This window comes from Podarcis melisellensis (genome assembly GCF_964234715.1).
Source record: "Podarcis melisellensis genome assembly, chromosome: 10".
Classification (NCBI taxonomy): domain Eukaryota; kingdom Metazoa; phylum Chordata; class Lepidosauria; order Squamata; family Lacertidae; genus Podarcis; species Podarcis melisellensis.
In genome coordinates, this window is record NC_138542.1 from 72,777,985 (window position 1) to 72,796,775 (window position 18,791).

At 47.3% G+C, this 18,791-nt stretch overlaps 3 protein-coding genes and 1 long non-coding RNA gene across 5 annotated transcripts in view; 1 reads left to right on the top strand and 3 right to left on the bottom strand.

Moving 5' to 3' along the window:
- The window catches only part of LOC309378608 (uncharacterized protein), a 179,700-nt gene that overhangs the window by 62,060 nt on the left and 98,849 nt on the right, over nucleotides 1-18,791 (bottom strand). The window contains exon 6 of the mRNA XM_081926985.1: nucleotides 122-294. The gene's annotated coding sequence lies outside the window, so the exon portion shown is untranslated. The remainder of the gene's footprint in view (nucleotides 1-121; nucleotides 295-18,791) is intronic.
- Nucleotides 1-18,791, top strand: part of LOC309378898 — a 71,998-nt gene that overhangs the window by 41,836 nt on the left and 11,371 nt on the right. The window lies entirely within an intron of this gene.
- LOC309378768 (uncharacterized protein) overlaps nucleotides 1-18,791 on the bottom strand; it is a 74,864-nt gene that overhangs the window by 5,241 nt on the left and 50,832 nt on the right. The window contains exon 2 of the mRNA XM_081927412.1: nucleotides 1,266-1,331. The gene's annotated coding sequence lies outside the window, so the exon portion shown is untranslated. The remainder of the gene's footprint in view (nucleotides 1-1,265; nucleotides 1,332-18,791) is intronic.
- Nucleotides 11,813-17,530, bottom strand: LOC309378726 (uncharacterized protein). Its single transcript, XM_081927342.1, has 2 exons — nucleotides 16,334-17,530; nucleotides 11,813-12,004 (listed from the first exon to the last, which is right to left on the bottom strand). Exon 1 carries the CDS (start codon nucleotides 17,478-17,480, stop codon nucleotides 16,389-16,391), a length of 1,092 nt encoding a protein of 363 aa, XP_081783468.1. The 5' UTR covers nucleotides 17,481-17,530; the 3' UTR covers nucleotides 11,813-12,004; nucleotides 16,334-16,388.

The window sequence follows — 18,791 nt, forward strand, 5'->3', positions numbered from 1 at the left end:
CAATATCAGCTCACGAAATGTTAAGGGTGGAGAAAATCACAGGGTTGTCATAAACTGTAATCCCACCCACAAACTCTCATTCGCATACAGTCTGTAAATTTGGGGAGGTCACACAGCTCACCTGTGCTAATACTGGCAGTCTTTGACCTGTATAGGCACACCTTGTATGTAGAGCCTCCAGCCCCAGGCACTGTCTATCATGAAAATGGGTCCTTTGACTGGGAAGATTCATGCAGTTGCTGTCATCGAATTCTGATGGGTTGTATCTCAGCTTGTCAGTCACTCTGACATTGCCTACAAAGAATAAGAGGAACAGAAATGCTTTTGAGGTGCAACTTCTATATCAAGCCTGCGAGCCGTTCATGGACTCTGCACCCCTGTTTCTGATGACAGGTGTACATTATCCTCATCCTCAATAAAACAGGCAGTGAAAAAGACAATAAAGATGGAAGCCTGAGAGAGAGGAAAAGGTTTCTGGCTGCTTCCTGGGTGGGATTGCGGAAACCAAGAGCCGCTTCTGAGAAGACATCTCCCCTCCCCTCTTTCTGTCGGGATTTCCTCTCCTCTCCAGGGCGAACAATGGTTGGACTGGGCAGAATCGCTGTGTCTGGGCAGGGGCTTATGGGGGCGGGCAGAGGATGGAGATTGCAGGAAGGAAGGGAAGGGGGGACAGGACCCCCCCGCACTTTCCAGGGATCCCTCTCTAGTCGCTTTGAAGGAGTGGCCGATTCCTGGGCTGGATGGAGAAGCCAAGGAGGCCCCTCCAGAGATTCCCCGCGGGCGCCACGATGAAGACGTCTCCTCAAGGACAGGTCTTCCTGTGTGTCTCTCTCTCCCCCCCTCCCTCAATGCTGCCCTTCCCCGCCCCAGGGATGCTCCCCCCGACTTCCTCGACCCCCTCCCTCTTTCCCTGAGTCTCCCCTGCACCCAGAGGCCGCCTTGGCAGGGCTCACCCCTCGCCCTGCGCGCCCTCCATCTCCATCAAGAGCACCCCCCCCCCAACACGAGCCACACGGGGGTCTCTTTCCAGGCGTCCCTCGCGCCCATTAACCCATTCATGACCAGCCTTTAAACGTGCAGATCTCACATGGACCCAGGGATGCCTGTGCAGGGAAACGGGGCAAGGAGGCCTTCGTGGGGACACCCTGGGTGGGGGCCCCATGTCCGGTGCTGCCAAGGGGCCTAAGGGGCCCACGAAAGATGCTTTTGGGAGCTGGCGGGGGTCTCTGGGTCCTTTTTTTCCCCTCCCCCTGCAACCCCTTTACCTCTTTGTCCTCGCTCCAGATTCTCCTTTCCATCCCCGCAACATCCACCGGGGGGGGTGTCCTCCCCTGCCCCCCCTCCCCTTTCGGAAAGCGCGCGTCCCTAGAGCTACGGGGCAGAGCAGCAATCTGGAGTGGAAGCTCCTCTTCCGGGAGAAGCAGGCAGTTTGGGAGGGGGGCTCATTCCCGGAAGAGAGGTCGGATGGCGAGGAGGAGGAGCAGCATATTGGGGAGGGGATTTGGGGTTGTGGGGCGGGGTGGGAGAAGGATGTGCCGGGAGGGGAGGAATAGAGAGGGGGCGGGGAGGAAGGTTATTCCCTTCCCGTTTTCCTCCTGTAGATCAGGAGAGCGGGGGAGGGGCTGATGCTGGCAATCCAATTACAAATTGGGGTCCCCCACCCCACAATGTTTATATTGCAAAATCCTTCCTTCCCCCACTCTACGCCACGAGCCGTGCGTCCGTGCTTTAGGTATTGGTGCTCTTCAGACCAGGATGGGGGGGGGGACAGTTATATGACTCCACCAAAACTACTTTGTGACACATTTGTGATGTGTGGATGATGCTGTGAAAAAAATGTATTGTGGGAAATGGGGAGAAAATAACAGAGGCCAACCAGAGAATATTGAGAAGCAAAGCAGCTAGTAAGCCTGATCTTTATTGATCTGTTGCAACAGGGTCCTCACTCACCACATGAAGGAGGGAGGGGGAACCCAGAACAAAAGTGTGCCTGCCCTTATATAAAGGTAAAGGTACCCCTGCCCGTATGGGCCAGTCTTGACAGACTCTGGGGTTGTGCGCCCATCTCACTTAAGAGGCCAGGGGCCAGCGCTGTCCGGAGACACTTCCGGGTCACGTGGCCAGCGTGACAAAGCTGCATCTGGCGAGCCAGAGCTGCACACGGAAACGCCGTTTACCTTCCCGCTGGTAAGCGGTCCCTATTTATCTACTTGCACCCAGAGGTGCTTTCGAACTGCTAGGTTGGCAGGCGCTGGGACCGGATTCGAACCGTCGACCTTTCAGTCGGCAAGTCCTAGGTGCTGAGGCTTTAACCCACAGCGCCACCTGTGTCCCCTGTAGATCAAAGTTTATTGTGCAACAGGTCCAAAGAGGAGTTGAACCCCGAGGATGGGGTGACAAGGACTTTTAAAAGTTTCTATCTGATCCCAGCATGCAGTTCGTGGAGCCTCATCACTACATCATCGCTACATAAGGAGGTGAAAAAACCTATCTGAGGATGTACAAATTCCAAGGCGCTTTAGCCTGAAACTGGGCTGCTTCACTCCTTGCATGAATTTTACCTGGGTGTCGGGGCTGTGTGTGCAAAAGCCCAAGCCCCATTTCCCCCCGTAACACAGGAGTCACAGAGTCCAAGCCGCTGCTCAACGTGCACCAGTAGCTAAAACACGGACGGATCTAATCTCGTGGCGTGGGGTTGTTACAGGAAAAATCCGAGGGCTCCCTTGGACAAAAAAAAGACACCAACCAGGATAACTTGGAGCAAAACAGCAGCCTGTAGGCTTGGCCTTTATTGAACTGTTGCAACAGGGTATTCCCCTCATGTGCAGGAGAGAGGAAAGACCCAGAAGAATAGTGTGCAAAGTCTTATAAAAACTTTTGAAATTCCCCTCCTCTAGGTCTAGCCCACCCCCAGAAAGGAGGGGTTGAGGGAGGCATACATTACAGAAAGGAGGGGCTGAGTTGTGGTGGTAACTTGAGTGTCTTGTCACCTGGCTGGTTCCTCCTTCCCCCCTCCCCTTCTAGGAGACAAAGGGGATTTTGCAGTTTCCTGCCCCCTGAGGGAAGATCTGATCAGTGTCCTTTGTTTGAATCCACTCCCATATGCAGGTTCTTTGTGATCTTGTTACAGATAGGTAGCCGTGTTGGTCTGCCATAGTCAAAACAAAAAAAATTCCTTCCAGTAGCACCTTAAAGACCAACTAAGTCAGTTCTTGGTATGAGCTTTCGTGTGCGCATTTGACAGCTCGGCAGTTTGACAGCTCGGCAGTTTGACAGCTCCGCAGTTTGACAGCTCCGCAGTTTGACAGCTCTGCAGTTTGACAGCTCCACAGTTTGACAGCTCCGCAGTTTGACAGCTCCGCAGTTTGACAGCTCCGCAGTTTGACAACTCTGAACCGCGCTTCACACCACCTCAAAAATGACAACTGCCATACCCACCTTACTTATCTTTTCCATTTCCATTACCTCCGCCCTTTCTCAACACACCATAACAACACACAGCCATTGCCCTGGATTACAAATGGAATACAAATATCTGGACTTTGGAATTGTTGACATGGTAAAAAGGGGGACACCAGACCGCCTAGGAGATTTTGATTTCTGCTTGCCCGAAACCCGCGTCCTCCTTCGACATGCCATACTACCAATCCTCAACACTCACCAAACTTGGGAACTGTTTATTCGCTCGCCCACCTACACCCTCCTGGGCAGACTCACCCTTACCAAAGACGGACCTTGGAATCGAGCCCGCTGCCACAATGGGTCTTATGTACTCTTTTCTGATGGCACACCTGAACAAACTCTAAACTGGACACTTCTAAACAATGGAGGCGGTGACTCAGTTTATACTGACCGAAATCACCCCACAAACCACCTAATTCATGGGTTTTACTGCCAACGAGTAGACACCACTCCACGCCAAACCATCTTACAAGGAGTATGCCTCCGACGGTACTGCTGCGTCTGGGACATCGGACTCGCCTCCGATTGGGACGGGAAAGCGTACCTCGAGGGCTGGCATTACTCCGTTACACCATCAACAGAATGGGACACTACCGGACCCCAAAGGTGTGGAGGCCTCGCCACAAACCTCACCTACCTACTTCGTCAAGACCCCCTTCACCCCCCCGGCACCGCACCTCGACTAAGGGGGGAACTGTCGATATCCGAAAACCCTCAAAATAATGACTTTCTGTCCACTTGGCATTCCAACACCTACGTGAAACTGATCTCTCAAATTGCAAAACAGACAACCACCACAGAGTGTTGGATCTGTGCCAACGCCCCCTCGCACCTCCACAGTGGCATACCATTTCTTGGGGTACCTCTCACCCTACAACAACATCTCTCCGCTGACGTGCAATCCTGGAACCTGACTGCCGTGAACCTGACTCACCAGTACATCTACCTAACTGGACCCACAACAGGCGACCTTTGCCGGAAATTCAGCGGAAATGACAAGGTCATAGGCGAGAGTACCTGTAAGTACGTCATTGATATTTCTTTGAACGGGAAGATTACCCTATGGCACCGAGGCAACCCCTCTACCCAGCCCAACCTCATGTCTGCATGGAAACGCGTCATGACCTTACCCGACTCCTGGACACCCTCCCCTGTCTCCCAGTGCTTTTTCCGTGCCTTCCTCACCGGGCGCATAGACTCATGCCTACAGGGCTTGTTCTGGGTTTGTGGCCACCGCGGCTATGTATGGGCCAGCCCCCACTCCCGCGGCACCTGTTACCTCGGTCTGATTTTGCCTGGAGTCCGGGTCACCCAAGATCTACCCTCAGGAAGAAGGCGCAATAAAAGGGCAAAAGACTTATCGCAACTCTCCGACGTAGCAGCTAATAGTGAAACTTATGGCCGGGCTCTTTTCCCCGCGTATGGAGCCGGCTCCAACCACGTAGACATCCTTAAACTAACAGACATCCTGTTAAATTTCATGGAAGAGTCCAATGCGGCTACCCAAGCTATCCTGACAGAATTAACGGAAGTCAGGCAGACTTCGATTCAGAACCGCCTTGCTTTGGACTACGTCCTCGCCTCGACGGGAGGCGTTTGTGCCCTCGTCGGAACCGAGTGCTGCACACACGTGTCCGACCAGACCCTCAACATTACCGGACACCTTAACAACATCCACAAACTAGCGGACGGACTTAAAGACATCCAGCATGAAGGACTCTCAGATGTCCAATTGTGGAGCTGGCTGCCTGGGTCTGGCTGGCTAAAACAACTCCTAGGAAATGGACTCCTGATCCTCATCACCGTAACCATCTGCATTGCTGTCTTCTGCTGCGCAGTCCACTGTTTCCCGATGTGCTGTCAAACTTGCGACTCTTGTCTTCCAACCCCCCGCCCGCGATCGGCCACCACCTACAGACCACCGGCACCAGAGACCCAACCGAACTCCATTGAAATGGGACCCCTGGAGGACTTCCAGAATCTGAACCCTAGGTATGACTTTTACTAATTTGTGCGGAGAAAAGGATTGCGCGGCTTCCCTACCCTCGCAATCTTATCTCCGAAGGGGGGAACTGTCGCCGGAAATCACCCCCCCACCCCAGGAACACGTACTGCACAAGCACCACATCCACATGTACACGCGTCTCCCCTTCCTGACCTGAGAGGTGTCCCTTTAGAGGGCCACCTCTTCAAAGCCTTCCGTAAATAAGGAAGTGCTGGTTTGACAGCTCTCTGCTTTAGCGCTCCACGCTGCCCTATCCTTATTGAGAGTAGACCGGACGACTGAACTCTAGGTCAACCAGCAACCGCGTTAACCAATCAGCGTTACCGAACAGCGCCCCTTGCGGCGGCCACGCTGGTACTGCAGGCCGCGAGCGTCTGTTCCTTCACCTTTTGACAGCTCTCAATTCATTGTTTCCGAGTTCACTGAACCGTGACTGATCTAATCAAAATGTTGCAAGTTGTTTCCGAAAAGGGAAACTGCTTTGAACTTCAGTGACTGTATTCTTTATAAATTCACCAAAAATCAGCCGTACTATGGATTTTCACCGGACCACTTTTATTACACTGCATATTACAAGGACTATCAAAGGGGGGTGGACTGGGATTGATCGGCCATAATCCCTGAACCGCGCAGTCACGTACCAAGCTGCCCTTCTCCGGATGGCGGGACAACCTTGATAGCCATCGGGAGGGCTCAGACAACATGCCATCAGAAACACAATAGACTGCATACGGTAGTGTATTCCACACGATTCCGAATAAAGGACTCTGGCCGGATTCCCCTCAGGGGGCAGGAAGACTTCGCCCTTTCCTTTGTTTCTGGGAATGACTTATGAGGAGGGGGGAGAGGAGGTCACTGCCAGGTGTCAGGCTGCTCGGATTACCTAGGAAACTCCTCCTCAACTCCTCCCGTTCCTTAATAAAATCATGATGTAAATATGATGTAATTCTGGGGGTGTAGTCAAGGGGATTAGTGGTTAATAAAAGTTAGGGTCATCCATTGTTCGGGGCTTCCATCTTGTTTCACCTCGTGGACAGTGGGAGCCCTGTCGCGACAGTCTTTTCTTCAATAAAGACCAGGCCTACAGGCTGCCGTTTTGCTCTGAACTTGCTCTGGTTGGTGTCTTCGTTTGTCCAAGGGAGCCCTCGGATTTTTCCTGTAACACCCCTCACGTGCAGGAGAGAGGAAAGACCCAGAACAATAGTGTGCAAGGTCTTATAAAAACTTTTGAAATTCCCCTCCTCTAGGTCTAGCCCACCCCCAGAAAGGAGGGGTTGAGGGAGGCATACATTACAGAAAGGAGGTGCTGAGGGAGGCATACATTACAGAAAGGAGGTGCTGAGGGAGGCATACATTACAGAAAGGAGGTGCTGAGGGAGGAGTTGGTGGTAACTTGAGTGTCTTGTCACCTGGCTGGTTCCTCCTTCCCCCCTCCCCTTCCAGGAATTTCTAGGAGACAAAGGGGATTTTGCAGTTTCCTGCCCCCTGAGGGAAGATCTGATCAGTGTCCTTTGTTTGAATCCACTCCCATATTCAGGTTCTTTGTGATCTTGATTGTCTTCTGTCTGGGACCATCAGGGTTGGTATGGGCAGGGCTCCTGTGTATGTGCTGAGACCAAGACTAAGTCACCCCCCTTTGTTAGTTCTTGTCATATGGAGTAAAATAAAAATGGAACAGTGCAAATCCAATGCATGGTTGATTTTCTATGAATTTATAACAGAAATGTGGCGTTATAACAGAAATGTGGCGTATGTAGTGTGTGAGTGTGAAGTTTATACAAACAGAATGATTGGGGTGGGGGGGTTCCTGCTACACCTAAAAGCCAGACACAGCACAATGTGACAGGATTGTGACTCCTGCCCTCAGCAAACAAAATAGGACCCCCCTCCCCCCCAGCAAAGCAACCCCAGGATGCTGAGGTCCCCCGGTCCTTGAAATGAAAAGGGGAGGGGCTCGGGAAACCTTCCGGGAGCAGGCGGGGAGGGGGCTGCCCGGCTCCAGAAGCTCCTTCTCGCTGGTTCCCCCCCATCGCCCTCCTGCTGCCTGCCTCCCCTCCGCTTCTACTGGTCCTTTCCAAGTGCGGGGAAGCCCTAGTCCCTCCGGACCCCCCTCAAATTCCTTCTAAGAGCCCCACATTGCACGGGGCAGCCTCACCTGCAGCGAAACAACACACAGCTGCCCTGGCAGACTGGAGCCAGACTGGGGCGCACCATGCGGACCCCAGAAATGTGTCCCTAGAAGAAATGCGGCTCCCCCCCCTCTGGGGCTCAAGTACTGCCGTTGGGCTTCCCAGAAGAGGCCCCTGCTTGGCCCCTGGGAGGACAGTGGCCCCTTGGGCCTGATCCTGCAGGGCTCACCTGATATTCTGATGCACGTGAACCCTCCTTTGTCCTTCAGGGAGAACAGGGTTTCCCAAATTTGGGTCTCCAGTTGTTTTTGGACAACAGCTCCCATCACCCCTAGCTAGCAGGACCAGTGATCAGGGATGATGGGAATTGTAGTCAGGCCCTCCAGGTGGCTCTGGCAAGTGAGCCCAGCTGCATGTGACCAGGGTGGGGTGATTCCTTCCTGGTGTAACAGAAATTACAGTGGAGGGGGTTACCATCTGACATTATGCCCTGGAACGAGGAACCCCAAACCCCTCTCCACTCAGTCGCAAAAGATTCACATATCTTATAAATAGAGGAAAACACGGTCTCTGCATTTGAAGAATGGGATTTACGGACTTTGTGTTTTATGAATGGGATTTATGAATAACCGAAGCTCACCAATCAAGAGCACTATATTTTGACAGCTAGCCAATGGGGGAATCCGTAGACGGCTGGAACTGCCTCCAAACCAGCCTTTCAGCTGAGCCTTTGCACGATTGTCTCAGCGCCCTCCTGCTGCTCAGACTATGGGCAAAGTAGATTAAATGTAGCCATTTTGGTTTCGATTGCCTAAAGTTGCTACAATGTTACAAAGATTGTGTCTAAATGTATCCTTTCAGCTTGACAGCTCAAGGAACGATACCTAAATATGTAAATTCATATAAAATCCATATTTCGACCGATTCTTCCCGTTCCAACGCCATTTTAACTCTGAAGAAAAAGTAAATTTAGGCTTCAGCCTCCACCATGACCCTGGCAGCGGATAGCCACGTAGGCAGCGAGAACAGGGCCTCCTGCCATAATCCCTTGAGCGTGAGAGCACATACACTTTGCCCCACCCAGGGAGTGACCAAGGGGCAACAAGAGACTTCCACAGAGGCAGTTGACCAAGCCAGGCAGGGGCGCTGACTTATAAAAAATATTGGGGGGGGGCGGGGGCCCATACCGACTTATAAAAAATATTGGGGGGGGCCAAGACCTCCAAACCGCTGTTGCTGGGGGAACGAAAGGGGCGAGCCCCGGGCTGCCCCAACCTTAAATGAACCTGTGAGGGCCCGCCCTTTGCGGCAGCCAATTGGCTGCCGCCGTGGGCGGTGAATATTAATGAGCTAGGGGGAATCCCCGCTTCTTGTGGGGGGCTGATGCCAGCCCCGCGAGATTGTTGATGGGTGAGAGCCTGCAACCCCACCCCCTCTCTAGATCGGGAGTGGCTTTGTTTTAACTCATTACTGAATGTATTTTAAAAGGTAACTATCGTCAAACAAGGAAAATAAAAAATACGAACATAATTTTGTGATTTTACAAAGCATAATATAACTAATAATTTTCTTAAATTATTGGGGGGGCAGAGCCCCCCCAAACGAATTTTTGAGGGGGCTCGGGCCCCCTCAGGCCCCATGGAGTCCGCGCCTATGAAGCCAGGTATTCTGAAAGCCCATCTCAGGAGAAGCCCTGCGCACAAGAATGTAATTTGATTCTGAATTGATTTTAGAATGAATTGATTTTAGAATGTATTTCAATTAATTGATTGTGATTTTATGTAAACTGTGTTACTTTTACTGTTGTTAGCCACTCTGAGCCCAGCTTCGGCAAGGGAGGCAGGTGGGATATAAATATTATTATTATTACTACTACAGTGGTACCTAGGGTTATAGACGCTTCAGGTTACAGACTCTGCTAGCCCAGAAACAGTACCTCAGGGTAAGAACTTTGCTTCAGGATGAGAACAGAAATTGCACGGCGGCAATGGTGGCATGGCAGCAGCAAGAGGCCCCATTAGCTAAACTGGTACCTCAGGTTAAGAACAGACCTCTGGAATGAATTAGGTTCTTAACCCGAGGTACTACTGTATTATGTCAGTAGTTTTATTGTTCTCTGGGTGATGGGTACTGGAGAGGTGTCCAGAGATGTATCTGATAGAGTGACCAACAGTTGAACTTGTGTAACCCTTTGATACCCCTCCCTATTTGTGACATACTAGTGAAGATGCTACTTGAAAAGTATTCTGGGTGAAGGGGGGGAAGTTTTAAAAGTCGATGTACATTGTCCATGGTTTTTCAAACAAAGAGAGATGCAAGGAGCTCCAAAAGGACCTCTCCAAATGGGGTGAATGGGCAGACCATACAGTTCATTGTCAATGAGATTAAAGTGATGCATGTTGGGACAAAAAAACCTACGCCCATTAATATAATGTATAGGCTCATGGGTATGAACTGGATTTCCCTGTGTGCTCTAGGAGACCAGGGGAGAGGGGAGCTGATTGCAGCAGGAGGGTGAAGTCTCCCTGGATGCTTCAACTGATGGCCTCCTCTTCTGGGTCTCCTAGCCCCCCCCCCACTCCTCCCTCTGAGCCTGAACTGCTCTCTGTCTCAGCCTCTTCCTGCTCACCAAACCCTGTTTCCTCCTCAGCTTGCAACAACTGCTCCATTTTCTCCCTCTATCTGCTGATCGCCATGCCACCACCAGTCCCCAGGATCTGAGCCTTCTTCCTTTGTGGGTCTCCCAGCTGGTGCCTCCCCCCCCCCACGAACCCAGCCAGTCCATGACAGCAAAAGCAGCAGCAACAGTAAAATCAGTAGGATAGTAATAAGCACTGTGCTCTTCTGGCAGGAAGACTCCCTAGCAGCATGATTGACTAATAACTTCTGGTATTATGGAAAAATATTATCCTCCCAAAACCCCAGAATAAGCAGTAGCTCTCGGGTTCCCATAAGTGGTTCATGACTGAAGAGGAGACTTTCCTGGTACCTGCAACCCATCGTTCCCCCTCTTGCAGTTAGGCTTCGGGGGGGGGGAGAGGAATCTCTCATTAAATTTTAAGTTTTCTTCAGAACGTGCAGGGGGCAGGGATGAAGTTCTGTTGAATAAGTAATGTTTGGAGATCAGGCGGTGGTGGGGGTGAGAGAGTTTGGTGTAAAAACCACTCTGACACACAAACACCCATCTTGAATGCTTGAGTACAGTAACTCCAGGGCCTTAGCCAAGCATCGATGGGGTAGGGGCCACATGTAGAGCAAGTCCCACGCTGAGGTCAAAAATACAGACAGAAGCAGCAGGACTTCTTCAGTAATAGTTTACTGAGCTTTCAAAGCATACAGTTCTCACTGGGTCCCCAGTGAGGCACAAAACTTAGCTCCTGAGAGTAAATTCAGTTTCAGCACTAAAATCATACAGCACACAGGATATCTAAGTCAGGCACACAAACCGGCAGAAGGGAGCAAGGGAGGAAAAAGGCTGGAAGGACGCAGGGCAATGGAGGTGTGCATTTCGCTTCTTGTAGTCTTGGAGGGAAGTCAGCAACTCAGCATCTGCAGGGACGTCACGAAAAACAGCTTTCTGCCGCTGCTGTGATCTGTGGTGTATTGCCATATCAGTTGTTCTTCAAATGTGGTCTAGAAACCAGTATTGGACCAGATATCAATATATCGCCCAGCCCTAATCCTCACTCACCACCAGCAAACCAGATTCATCCTCTCTATCAAAAGGTACTTTACCTCTTAGATTATACTCACATTGTTTGACATTGCCTTCAATATTTCATTGCTGTTCAGTTTTACATATAAACACAAGAACTTCAAATACACGTCGTGTGTTTAAGCCTGATTTCCTGCTGAGTTCATTGCTGTGAAGAAAGAGTGGACACTGAAAGGAAAAGGTCCCACACTCCATACATCTAAATGGGTTCTTCCATGGGAAAGTCCCTGGATGTTCCTTAAGCACTCCATAGGAAATAAAGCCCTTTTTGCAATCTTTTCATTTAAACTGCTTCTCAAACCCCAGAATAAGCAGGTTGACCCATGGGGTTCATGAGTGAAGATGGGCCCACCAGGAGGCTTCCCTGGTACCTGCAGCCCCACATTCCCCCTCTTGAACTTAGGCTTTGGGGGAAATCTCCCATTGAATTTCAGTATTTCAGGTTTTCTTCAGAACACACGGGGGCAGGGATGAGGTTCTGCTGTTGAAGAAGAGTTTGGAGATCATGTAGTGGTGGGGGTGGCAGAGTTTGGTGCAAAAACCATCTTGTGTGCTTGAGTACAGCAACTCCAGGCCATGAGCTAAGTAGCAGCAGGGTAGGGGCCACATGTAGAGCAAGTCCCACACTGAGGTCAAAAACACACACAGAGGCAGCAGGATTTCTTCAGTAATAGTTTACTGAGCTTTCAAAGCCTACAGTTATGATTTACCTACAAAGGAAGGAAAGTAAGAATCAAAACACCAGAGGACCAGCAGAAGTTCCTATACGACCACGGGGAAGAGCTCCAAAAAGGAGCAGCAGCATCTTGGCCACCACCACCACCGGAGCCTACACCGCCTGGAGCTGGACCAGCGTTACCACCCCCGGGATCGGAGGGAAATCAAGACACCCCATTGTGAGATCTACGAATTAATCCAGGATGTCTCTGCAGCTGCTTAGTTGGAACATAAATGGCGGAAATTCTCCGGAAAAAAGAAGAAAAGTATTTCATATTCTGAAAAAGGAACAATTGGACATTATTTGTTTGCAAGAAACCCATGTGACAAGGCTCCACAGAAAAGTGCTAATTAACAAAAGATTAGGCCAGGAATGTATCTCTTCGGACAGAGTTAAGAAAAGAGGAGTGGTGATATACGCAAAGGAGAGCCTGTCACCGAAATTCTTATTTAAGGATGAACAAGGTAGAATTTTGGCGATTGAAATTCAGACACAAGGAGAAAATTTTTTGATATTAGGAATATACGCACCAAACGATGGGAAATCAGAATTTTTTAGGAAGCTGCATGAGATTATGCTGGACTATTTAGACTACAACAACATTATTATGTTGGGAGATATGAATGGGGTTGTGTCTGTAAACATGGATAAGTCACAAAGTCTAAACATAACGAAAGATGGCAGGCTACCTAAAACCTTTTTTGAAATGACTGACAACATGGATTTGATTGACATATGGAGGACAAAGAACCCCCTAGGAAAAGAAGGAACCTTCTTTTCTGAAGCTCATCTGTCATGGACACGAATCGACCAAATATGGATAACTAGAGGACTGGCACCCAAGACTAGAAAAGTGGAAATCTGCCCAAGAACCTGCTCTGAAAGTGGAATTGAGACTTAATTCAACCGGATCCTTCAGATGGAAAATGAATGACACCTTACTAAGAGATCAGGAGATTGTTAAGAAGGCCCAAAAAACTCTAAAGGACTATTTTGAGATAAATTTAAATACTACGGTGGAAAAATGAATAATCTGGGACGCAAGTAAAGCAGTTATGAGAGGGTTTCTGATACAACAAAATACGATTAAGAAAAGACTCTGGAATGAAACGAAGGAGAAGGTATTGGAGAAAATAAGAGAAGGAGAGAAAAAATTAAGATCTAGGCCCAAGTCGAAGGAGGTGCTGAGAGAAGTGAAAAATTTTCCAGGCACAATATTCGAAACTGATAAATCAAGAGGTGGAATGGAAAATTAAACAAATGAAGCAAAGATTTTTTGAATCAGCAAATAAGTGTGGGAAACTGCTAGCATGGCAGTTAAAAAAGAGACAAAAATTAAATACAGTTACAAATCTAGAGATCGAAGGGAGAACTGTTCAGAAACCAGATGAAATTAGAAAGTGTTTCCAGAGATACTTCAAAGAACTTTATGCACAAGGGCCGCAGAAAGAGCCTGAGGTGGATCAATTCGTAAAAACCAATGGATTACAAAAAATACCTCAGGAAATGAGAACAATCCTGAATGGCAAAATTACACAGCAGGAAATTGAAGGTGCCATACAGAACCTTCAACTAGGCAAATCTCCAGGCCCCGATGGACTTACCTCCAAATATTATAAGACTTTGAAGGACTATCTGACACAACCCTTGATGGAGGTTTGTAACCAGATTATGGAGGGGAGGAAGGCACCGGAAACGTGGAAAGAAGCCTTCATCACATTGATACCTAAACTAGAAACTGAAAAGACCCAACTACCGTCCCATCTCACTCCTAAATGTGGATTACAAAATTTTTGCGGATATTTTGGCAAGTAGGTTCAAAAAAGTGCTTAATGGAGTGATCCATAAAGACCAGGCAGGCTTTCTCCCTGGTAGGCATCTGTTTGACAACACAAGAAACATCATTGACATTTTGGAACTTTTACAAACAAATATTAACACGAGAGCGGTGTTAATTTTTATTGATGCGGAGAAAGCCTTTGACAACATTTCCTGGATGTTTATGAAGAAAAACTTGGAAGGGATGGGAGTGGGGCAGGGGTTTGAAAATGGAATAGAAGCAATTTATTCAGAGCAAAAAGCTAAATTGATAGTAAACAATGTGGTGACAGAGGAGTTCAAAATTGAAAAAGGGACACGGCAGGGGTGCCCCCTATCCCCTTTATTATTTATTTCAGTCCTGGAGGTGCTTTTGAACATGATTAGGGAGGACCGGTTGGTACAAGGAATTGAGGTCGGAGTGAAACAATATAAACTGAAAGCATTTGCAGATGATTTGGTATTAACATAACAGGAGCCAGTATCTAGTACAAAAAGAGTTTTAGAACTGATCTTTGAATTTGGTCGGGTGGCGGGATTTAAGTCGAACAAGCAAAAAACTAAGGTTTTAGCAAAAAAATTGACATCTACAGAAACAGATGAGTTCCAGAAAGAGACAGAATTAAATGTGGTTAAAAAAGTGAAATACCTAGGGGTGTATCTGACCTCCAAAAATTTGAATTTGTTTAAAGATAATTATGAAAAATGTTGGTCAGAAATCAAAAGAGATTTGGAAACTTGGTCAAGATTGAAACTTTCCTTGTTGGGTCGAATTGCAGTTATAAAGATGAATGTATTGCCGAAAATGTTATTTTTGTTCCAGGCCCTACAGATCGTGGACAAAGTGGAATGTTTTGGAAAATGGCAGAAGGATATTTCTAAGTTTGTCTGGCAGGGCAAAAAGCCCCGAATAAAGTTTAAAATACTAACTGATGCGAAAGAAAGAGGGGGGTTTGCCCTGCCGGACCTGAGGATATATTATGAATCTGCAGCCTTCTGCTGGTTGAAAGATTGTTTTTTGCTGGAGAGCACTGATGTCCTGGATCTGGAAGGGTTTGATAATGCTTTTGGGTGGCATGCATATTTGTGGTACAACAAGGTTAAAGTTCATAGATTGTTTAAAAACCATATTGTCAGAAGAGCAATATTTATGGTCTGGACAAAATACAAAGACTTATTGGAGGGTAAGACCCCGAGGTGGCTATCACCGGTGGAGGCTAAGGCCCGTAAGAGACTTAACATGGAGGCCTACTGGCCAAAATATTGGGAAATAATTGAAAAAATTGGAGACAATTGGAGGTTGCAGAGCTTGGAAAAATTAAAAAATAAGGTGCGAGATTGGTTGCATTATGCTCAAATTCAAGAGGTTTTTAAAGTGGACAAAAAGGTTGGGTTCCAGGTGGAAAAATCGAAACTAGAGACAGAATTGTTAGAACCAAAAAACAAATTACTCTCGAGAATGTATAACTTGCTGCTTAAATGGAATACACAGGATGAGACAGTCAAATCCGCCATGATAAAGTGGGCGCAGGATATTGGGCATAACATCATGTTTGAGGACTGGGAAAGGTTATGGAACACCGGAATGAAATTCACGGCATGTAGTGCCTTGAAGGAAAATATTATGAAAATGGTATACCGGTGGTACATGACCCCAGTCAAGCTTGCTAAGATATATCACCTGTCTGATAATAAATGTTGGAAATGTAAGGAGACGGAAGGGACATTCTTTCACCTCTGGTGGACTTGTCCAAAAGTGAAGGCCTTCTGGGAGTTGATTTACAATGAGTTAAAAAAGGTATTCAGATATACCTTTCCCAAGAAACCGGAGGCCTTTCTTCTGGGCATTGTGGACCAGAAAGTGTTAAAGAAGGATAGAACTTTCTTTATGTACGCTACCACAGCAGCAAGAATTCTCATCGCAAAGTATTGGAAGACACAAGATTTATCCACGCTGGAGGAATGGCAGACGCAGTTGATGGACTATAAAGAACTGGCCGAAATGACTGGCAGAATTCGAGACTTGGGAGAAGAAGCAACGGAAGAGGACTGGAAAAAATTTAAGGACTACTTGCAAAAACAATATAAGTTGTACGAATGTTAAGAAAATGCACTATTTAGGAAATTTTAGCCTCAGCAACTGTAATAGGTGAAATGAAAATTAAGGTACAAGAAATTAGAGGTGGATTTATGAAATAACTTTATTGTGTTTAAACTTAAATATATAAGAATTGGGACATAACATTCTGAATTTAGTAACATGATAAATTGAAAGATACAATAAGCTATGAAACAAGATAACAAATTGCTGATGTTTGTATTACAAAGAATGCAGGATCTGGGGGATGTGGGGAAGTCCAGTTGGTTTGTCAAAAAAGACTATGGAAATTTGAAACTTTGATACTTTTTTTTCTTCCATCTGTCTTCTTTTCTTTTTTTCTGTATTCTATAAACTTAATAAAAATAATTTTTAAAAAAATCAAAGCCTACAGTTATGACTGGGACCACAGTGAGGCACAAAACTTAGCTCCTGAGAACAAATCATTCATATGGTTTCTCCCCTGTGTGAGTCAGTTGATGCACGCTGAGGTGTCCACTCTGTCTGAATTTCCTTCCGCACTCCATGCAATTAAATGGTTTTTCCCCTGTGTGAGTCCGTTGATGTGTTCTAAGGGTTCCATTATCACGAAAGCTCTTTCCGCACTCCATACATTTACATGGTTTCTCCCCTGTGTGAGTCCGTTGATGTCTTCTAAGGTTTGCATTATCAGTAAAGCTCTTGCCACAGTCCATACATTCATATGGTTTCTCCCCTGTGTGAGTCCGTTGATGTTTTCTAAGGTTTCCATTATCACGAAAGCTCTTTCCGCACTCCATACATTCATATGGTTTCTCCCCTGTGTGAGTCAGTTGATGCAGATTTAGGTGTCCACTCTGACTGAATTTTCTTCCGCACTCCATGCATTTAAATGGTTTTTCGCCTGTGTGAGTCCGTTGATGTGTTCTAAGGTTTCCATTATCATGAAAGCTCTTTCCGCACTCCATACATTCATACGGTTTCTCCCCTGTGTGAGTCGCTTGATGTCCTCTAAGGGTTCCATTATCACGAAAGGTCTTTCCACACTCCATACATTTACATGGTTTCTCTCCTGTGTGAGTCCGTTGATGTCGTGTAAGGTTTGCATTGAAACTGAAGCGCTTTCCACACTCCATACATTCATACGGTTTCTCCCCTGTGTGAGTCCGTTGATGTGTTCTAAGGTTTCCATTATCATGAAAGCTCTTTCCACACTCCATACATTTACATGGTTTCTCCCCTGTGTGAGTCTGTTGATGTCTTATAAGGTTTCCAATGAAACGGAAGCTCATTCCACACTCCATACATTTAAAAGGTTTCTCCCCTGTGTGAGTCAGTTGATGCATATTTAGGTTTCCACTCTGACTGAATTGCCTTCCGCACTCCATGCATTCATATGGTTTCTCCCCTGTGTGAGTCAGTTGATGCAGATTTAGGTGTCCACTCTGACTGAATTTTCTTCCGCACTCCATGCATTTAAATGGTTTTTCCCCTGTGTGAGTCCGTTGATGTGTTCTAAGGTTTCCATTATCATGAAAGCTCTTTCCGCACTCCATACATTCATACGGTTTCTCCCCGTGTGAGTCGCTTGATGTCCTCTAAGGGTTCCATTATCACGAAAGGTCTTTCCACACTCCATACATTTACATGGTTTCTCTCCTGTGTGAGTCCGTTGATGTCGTGTAAGGTTTGCATTGAAACTGAAGCTCTTTCCACACTCCATACATTCATACGGTTTCTCCCCTGTGTGAGTCCGTTGATGTGTTCTAAGGTTTCCATTATCATGAAAGCTCTTTCCACACTCCATACATTTACATGGTTTCTCCCCTGTGTGAGTCTGTTGATGTCTTATAAGGTTTCCAATGAAACGGAAGCTCATTCCACACTCCATACATTTAAAAGGTTTCTCCCCTGTGTGAGTCAGTTGATGCATATTTAGGTTTCCACTCTGACTGAATTGCCTTCCGCACTCCATGCATTTAAATGGTTTCTCCCCTGTGTGAGTCCGTTGATGTATATTGAGGTGTCCACTCTGACTGAAGTTCTTCCCACACTCCTTGCATTTGAATCCTTTCTTGCCCATGTTAGTCGGCTGATGTGTTCTATCAGTGAAAGTCTTTTCACACTCTATACCTTAAAATGGTTTCGCCACTTTGGGGGTTGGTTGATGTGAGCTATGTGTGTTCATTCAATGATGCATGTTCCAGATTTCACACATTTTAATGTCTATATCTAGTGAAACCAAACGTGCCCTTTCCCCTCGAAGTCTGTCTCTCTTCTCCATAACCCTCCTCAGCGTGGGAGGAAAGGAAATCCTGTTTGGGTTTCAAGGAAGAGAACAAAGGAAAACAGAGCATATCAGATGCAATTAGCACCACCTCATATTTCAACATGTCCTATATTTCCCCTGCATCCTACCCAGGTTCCAAATTTTTAGTAAATGAAGATGCAATGATGTCAAATGATAGTAATGCATCAGCAACCTTTCATTATCCTCAATCTTCATTAATAAAGCAGCATGATCTTGGAAAACAGCCTTTTCACATCAATTGTTTTCTCACAGGAAATGCAGCTACTCTCTCTCCATGAAAAGGCCCTCTCTGTCTCTGGTTCATCGTTCCTTTGGACATTTCCCATCCTCGGCATCATAATCCTCCATCCACCCCTGTTTCCACCTCTAGATCTTCATGAATCACCTGCACAGTCCCAATGGCCTCAGGAAGTCCATGTGGACCATTATATGAGACCCAGGTCTTCGTCTTTTCCAGGGAGTGTGGTCTGGGTCAGTCAGAGAACTAGTGACAAGGCTTGGTGCTTGGGGTCAGCTGAATGGGTGCTCAGGGAAGCTCCTGTTCTGGGAGATGGAC